Source organism: Nematolebias whitei, chromosome 3 (genome assembly GCF_014905685.2).
Source record: "Nematolebias whitei isolate Nwh7 chromosome 3, NemWhi1, whole genome shotgun sequence".
Lineage (NCBI taxonomy): Eukaryota > Metazoa > Chordata > Actinopteri > Cyprinodontiformes > Rivulidae > Nematolebias > Nematolebias whitei.
Window position 1 is genome coordinate 3,099,258 of NC_056500.1, and position 6,585 is coordinate 3,105,842.

At 39.5% G+C, this 6,585-nt stretch overlaps 2 protein-coding genes across 2 annotated transcripts in view; one reads left to right on the forward strand and one right to left on the reverse strand.

Annotated features, from left to right (window-relative positions):
- Positions 1-5,639, reverse strand: part of prrx1b (paired related homeobox 1b) — a 16,516-nt gene extending 10,877 nt beyond the window's left edge. Inside the window, exon 1 of the mRNA XM_037697882.1 lies at positions 5,052-5,639. Within this exon, the coding sequence (XP_037553810.1) occupies positions 5,052-5,298 (247 nt within the window). The 5' untranslated portion in view covers positions 5,299-5,639. The remainder of the gene's footprint in view (positions 1-5,051) is intronic.
- Positions 5,640-5,870: 231 nt separating this feature from the next.
- LOC119430380 (myomegalin-like) overlaps positions 5,871-6,585 on the forward strand; it is a 3,278-nt gene continuing 2,563 nt past the window's right edge. The window contains exon 1 of the mRNA XM_037697785.1: positions 5,871-5,876. Within this exon, the coding sequence (XP_037553713.1) occupies positions 5,871-5,876 (6 nt within the window). The remainder of the gene's footprint in view (positions 5,877-6,585) is intronic.

The following is a 6,585-nucleotide window of genomic DNA, read 5'->3' on the forward strand; positions in this document are numbered from 1 at the left end:
CTCCGTGCACGTCTACGGTCCCCGTGGAACGCTCCGTGCACGTCTACTATTTCTGTGGAGAACGCTTTGTGCACGTCTACTATTCCTGTCGAACGGTCCGTGCACGTCTACGGTTCCTGTGGAACGCTCCGTGCTCGTCTACGGTTCCTGTGGAACGCTCCGTGCACGTCTATGGTCCCAGTCGAATGCTCCGTGCACGTCTACGGTCCCTGTGGAACGCTCCGTGCATGTCTACGGTTCCTGTGGAACACTCCGTGCACGTCTACGGTTCCTGTGGAACGCTCCGTGCACGTCTATGGTCCTAGTCGAATGCTCCGTGCACGTCTACGGTCCCTGTGGAGCGCTCCGTGCACGTCCACGGTCCCTGTGGAACGCTCCGTGCACGTCCACGGTCCCTGTGGAGCGCTCCGTGCACGTCCACGGTTCCTGTGGAGCGCTCCGTGCACGTCCACGGTCCCTGTGGAACGCTCCGTGCACGTCCACGGTCCCTGTGGAGCGCTCCGTGCACGTCCACGGTCCCTGTTTTTCTGCCACCAGAAGTCGTGCACGTGTGAATGGACCGCTGAGGGTTTTCTTTATTTGACTGAATCAGAAATTAAATGTGAAAGTGAGAGAAATAAACAGGAAGGAGCTCTAATCCCGACAGATTAACGTCTTTAGAAGGAACGTTGGTTTAAATCTGAAAAATAAAAAGCTTTATTGAAGCAACTGAAATTTTTTCTGATATTAAAATTAATTTAGTTTAAAAACAGATAAACGAGTTCAACGTGAGAATTAAGTGATGATAAAACAATGATCATAAACAGATTTATGGAATTACTCTGAACAAAACAAACAAACACAAACATTTACTTTTATAAAGTTGTTTGTCTGAAACAGGAAGTTTAAGTTTTATAATTGTAATTATTAGTGATTTAACTTTTTTATCTTCTCCAAACTGCTAAACAAACGCTAATCTTTTATTTTCCACTCATTCCTGAGTTGTTTATTTATTTATTTATTTATTTATTTATTTATTTATTTATTTATTTATTTATTTATTTATTTATTTATTTATTTATTTATTTATGTTTCCTTTTGTTTGAAATAAAGAAGAAGAAGAATTTCTGAGCTTGTTTGGTTTCTGTTTCCTGCAGAGCAGCTGATCAGAACATTGTGTGGAAAACTCTTCAAGGTTTGTTTATCTGTAAACAAACAAACAAAAATAAAAAAAAGAAACTCCAACTCAGTGAAACCCCAACCTCCAGCATCTGTGGAAGAAAACTGCTCCAAGTGCCAACGAACCAGAGAATTCAACTTTTCTTAAAAAAAAACAACTTTAAATCTGTTCTAAATCCCTAACTGTTTACAAACAAACAAACAAACAAACAAAGAGAGCCTGTTAGGAGAAGCTCGGTGAGTTTGACTCCCGCAGGAATGATTCAGTTTCCACTCAACAACACTCAGAAAGATGTTTACACACAAGATGTAAACTAACAAACAACAAGCTGCCTGTAAACAAACAACAAGCTACCTGTAAACAAACAACAAGCTGCCTGTAAATAAACAACAAGCTGCCTGTAAACAAACAACACACTGCCTGTAAACTCTCTCCTGCAGTTTGACGACGTGTTTCAACTAAAAGCCGAACTTGTTGTTATTTAGCAACATAAAGTTGTTTGTGTTTTGAAATAAAAGGTAAACAAAGTGACGCTCCGTGTTTCTTCCTTCAAAATAAAACTCTTAATTTCTCGTCCTGTCGCTGCGTCTTTTTGATCCGACGTGGAGAAAACAAAAACAACGAGCCGACGCTCAGCAGCTCGTTGTTTTTTTGTTTATTTTTTATCTCCGAGTGAAAATATTTCAACAACTTTTGAAACTTTCATCCAAACCGACCGAAATGTTCATTTTGGACCCGTTCATGTGTCCAGAACCACCAAACAGATTTATTCCTGATCAGCTGCAGGATTCTCTAAAAAGAGTTTTTATAAAAACAGGTTGAATGAAAAATTCTGCGCTGCAGTTGAGTTTTGTTTCATTTGACCTTTGACCTTTAGTCCAACGGCCAGTGGGAGCCCAAAACATAAACAAACAAACAAATCTAAACAAAAGCCTGACTTTATTTGTGTTTTTGTTTTCTTTCCTTAACGACCCTCCAAGTGAATCGTGTGGCCCCCTGGGGGCCCCGGCCCCTCAGTGTGAAAAGACTGAACTAATAATTTATGATTAATTTTTGAAAAATAAATCATCTTTAGAAACAAAGGAAAATGTTGTTTCTTTTATTATTAATCCTGTAAAGTTTTAAATTAATTTAAGCAGAAAACAAATCGTTTTGTGTTTTTATTTAAAGTTTTAGAATTTATTTATGATTTGATTTATTCTGAGTTTGTTTGTTTGTCCGAGCATCGGTTTGTTCAGATTAAAACATTTTAAAACGTTTTTATTTAATTTATATTTCAAATATTAATCGAACGAAAACAAAATTATTTTACATTTAAAATAAACATTTTCTGAACTCTTTTCTAATTTAAATTAAAAACTTTTACAGGATCAGAAATAAAAATTCAGATTTATTTTGTTTTTTATTTCGTTTTTTGTTTCTGATCAGATTCAGTAGAACAGGTCCAAACCTGCAGGAACCGGGTCAGAACCAGCAGAACAAACTGGTTCAACTCAGGGAAACAAACAACCTTTGTTTGTTTGTTTGTTTGTTTATCATCAGGGGAGAAATGTTTTCCACATTCACTAAAAGCTTGATTTAATTTAATCTGGTCCAGACAGAACCAGAACCAGAACCAGAACCTGGAGCTGCAGACTCTGATCATCGGATCAGCTGCTTGAGTTGCACGCACGCGCTCATACTGACAGATGACGTCTGAGTAGAACCGGAAATTAGTCACATGACCCAAACACTTCCGGCTGCAGGTTCCTCAGAGTTATAGCCGAAACGGAAACAACAAGAAGAAAACTAATAAAGAATGAGGAGGAGGAGGAGGAGGAGGTGCAGCGATCTCTGTGATGATGAGGAGTCACCTCCAACAGGTCAGCTGGAACCGGAAGCGTCACGTGCGACAAAACATTAAAGCCAAATGTCGGCGCGCGGATCATCAAAGACTGGCGTTTTCCCGCGGGTTGACAGCAGCCTCCTCTTCATCACCTCTGCTCCTCCTCTTCATCAACTCCGGCACCTCCGCGCACGCAGCAGCGCGTGTAACGAAAACAAAGGAGTCCGGCCGACGTGAGGATGACGTCAGAGAGCAGCAGAACCTCAGATCCGGACCGATTCAGTGGAGCTGAACTGTGACGTCACCGAGATTTGACTTTAAGTTGATAAACGTTTTTAAACATTTCGTTTCTTTGTGTTCATTTATTTTCAAAAATTAACGAAGCTTTAAAATGTAAATAATTTTGTAATCTTGTTCACATTTAAGTTTTATTATCTGACAAATAAATATTTAGTCCTAAAATACAAAATAAATCATTTACACTTTTAAAATATTTAAAACTTACTTTAAACTTGGTTTATAAATTTTAGATTCTTGGTATAGTATTTTAATTTTTAACTTTATTATTATTTTATTTTATTGTTATATTTATTTAATTATTATTTTTATTTTATTATTATTTAAATTATTATTTAAATGTGTTTTTAAAATGCTGGAATGTTTTTGATAAAAGGTATCCAATAAATTAATTTAATATATAATATTTGTACCATTTTCTTTATTATAATAAAAAATTAACAAGACGTGTCTTTAAACTTTTGTATTAAACTGTGAATATTTTATCATTTTAACATAAATAAATAAAATATTACTCTTTAAACTCAGATTTAGATTTAAATCAACTGAAAGCTTAAAATATTAAATTATTTACAGATTTTTAAATATACGCAGTAAAACGTTTGGTACAAATGATCTATTTTAAAATCCATTCAAGTAATAAAACCATTTTATTAATTAATCATTAATTTTAATCAAAGTGTGTTTTTCTATATTTAATTTTAAACAATGAAAAAGCCGTAAACACTTAATTACATGTCAAGAAATAAATTCGAAAAAATAATTTCTTACAAAATATTTTCAGTTTTATTTTAAAATAAATAAAAGTACAGATAAATGTTAAATCTGAAGAATTATTTAAGTAGATTTTAGATGAAAAATAATAATTATTTATTGAAATATTAAAACATTTTATTATCGATTCTTTTGAATTTGATCAAAAAGACTAAAAATAAATGCAGTAATGTTTTTAATATTTTCTGTTATTTTAGAATTAAATAAAATGTTTAATAATAAAATGTGATTTTAGTCCATCTGTCTTTAAAATATAAATTTATCTTTTTTACAAAATCAATTAAAATAAACTTTTGTTTCTCAGAGAAGACTGCAGCGGTTCTAGACGGTGTCCACATCTGGATTCTTCTCTGCCTGATAGAGCTTTAAGCAGCATCTGATGAACCATGAGTGAACAGAACCAGAACTGGACCTGGTTTTAAGGCAACAAGGTCCAGAACCGAGCCAGACCTGGTTTTGGCGCAGTGACCCCTGAGGGTCCAAATCCTTGGCCTTCAGCCTCATCATTTGATCTCAGAGAGTTCTGCATCCACCATCTGGACCAGCTTCGGGTCACTGGTGTCCAGGTCCAGCAGTCACTGTAGAGGCAGAGACATCTGGACATGTCTCCAGTCCATCACAGGGACACACGGAGACAAACCAGACAAAATAGATCTGAGAGTGCAGAACCTGTGCCCATCTTTACTTCTGTCCTCTGATCAGGCCCAGATGGACAGAACCTGGATGATCCAGCTGGATCTGGTTCTGGGTTTCCTCAGATCTGCTGCCTTCAAACTAAAATGATTTTTTGTTTTATTTTTTTTCTGTAAAACTGATCATCTTTCAACTTTCAACTTTTAATTTGTGTATTTTGTGCAGTGCGAGTTATTTTTTTTCTTCTATTTTACTCAGTTTTATTATTTTATTTTAGTTTTATTATTTTATTTTAGTTTGGAGGGATTTAGAATCCAAAGCTGGTGCCCTGTCCCGGTCCAGACCCGGTTCCGGCCCACTTACTCTCCTGCTGGGTGGTGTCGCTCCCGCTGGTCAGCCCCGGGGACTCCAGCAGGCTCCTGCCCGCCTCCCCGACGCCGTCGTCGGCCTGCGGGCCCACCATGTCCCCGGCCTCCTCCAGGTCCAGCAGGTGGCTCACAGAGAAGTTCTTCTTGGCCTGCAGCTGGTCCAGGTTCGACGTGATGGGGCTCTCCAGGCGGTTCGGTATCGTGGCTTGCCTGTCCATCACGTGCGCATAGCTGGAAGTCATGACACGCGAAGAGGAGAAGGAAGAACCAGGAGAAGGAGATCCGCGCGTGCAGGGCGCACGAGCTGCGTCCACAGACCCGAACCCGAGGTTCTGTTCACATCCAGAACAGCCGCGGAGGCTCGAACCAGGTTCCGATCAGACCCGGGACCCCCAATCCATCCGGCGGAGCGTCAAGAACCTCCTGAGTTCTGCTGGTCCCGGAACTTGGAGCAGGTTCGAAACCCTTCAATAAAAAAAGAAGGCGGCTGTCTCCGGGTTCTGGTTCTGGTTCTGGTCGGGTCACATCGGAGCCGGACGGGCTGCTGCTGCTGCTGAGGATGATGATGACCAGATGCGCTGAGCTCCGAGTGCGCGCGGGGTCCTGAGCCGGACCAGGAGGAGGCGGGGACGGAACCGCCCCCCCCGTCTCATATGAGCCCCGTCATTACGTGGCACACGCGCGCGCGCGCGCACTCACACCGACTGAAGGGAGGCTCCTCCTGAGACCATGAGCTGTGAACAGAACCGTCAGTCGGTTCTGACAGGTGTGTGTGTGCGCGCGTGCGTGTGTGTTTCTTCTGTTGGATTTCGAAATGCGGGTCTGCACTCGATGTAAACAAAGCCCTGAGCTGAAACAGGAAGTTAGAGTCACGTGACTAACCTAGTTTGTTTCTTACTTCCTGTTTTTATTTGGAGCTTCTTTTTAATTGTTCATATTTATCTTTATTGAAAGAATAAAAAACAATAAAATACAGTAATAAAATAAGAGCTGCCGGGGGTTACGAGCTTTGAGACAACAACAAATGACATGAAAACATTAAAGAGAGCTCATAAAGTGTAAGTTTTAATGGACTTGGTGGAATATCTAGTTTAAATAAATTGTTTGGTCTCGTCTTCGTGACTCTAACGTGCGGCGTTAACTTCCTGTGCCGCTCTGAAAATGGAAGAAATGTTCTTTAAATTAAGACGAACGCGTTGATGCCTCAAATATAACGTGAAAAATTAGACTTCGGTTAAAAACTAAAACTTGAGACATTTAAAGGGATATTTGGAACATTTTGAAGGAAACCAAAGAGGATGGCTGTTGTCTTAAAACAACATCCATCCTTCCATCATCCATCCATCCATCCATCCATTCATCCATTCATCCATCCATTCATCCATCCATTCATCCATCCATCCATCCATCCATTCATCCATTCATCCATCCATCCATTCATCCATCCATCCATCCATCCATCCATCCATCCATTCATCCATTCATCCATCCATTCATCCATCCATCCATTCATCCATTCATCCATTCAT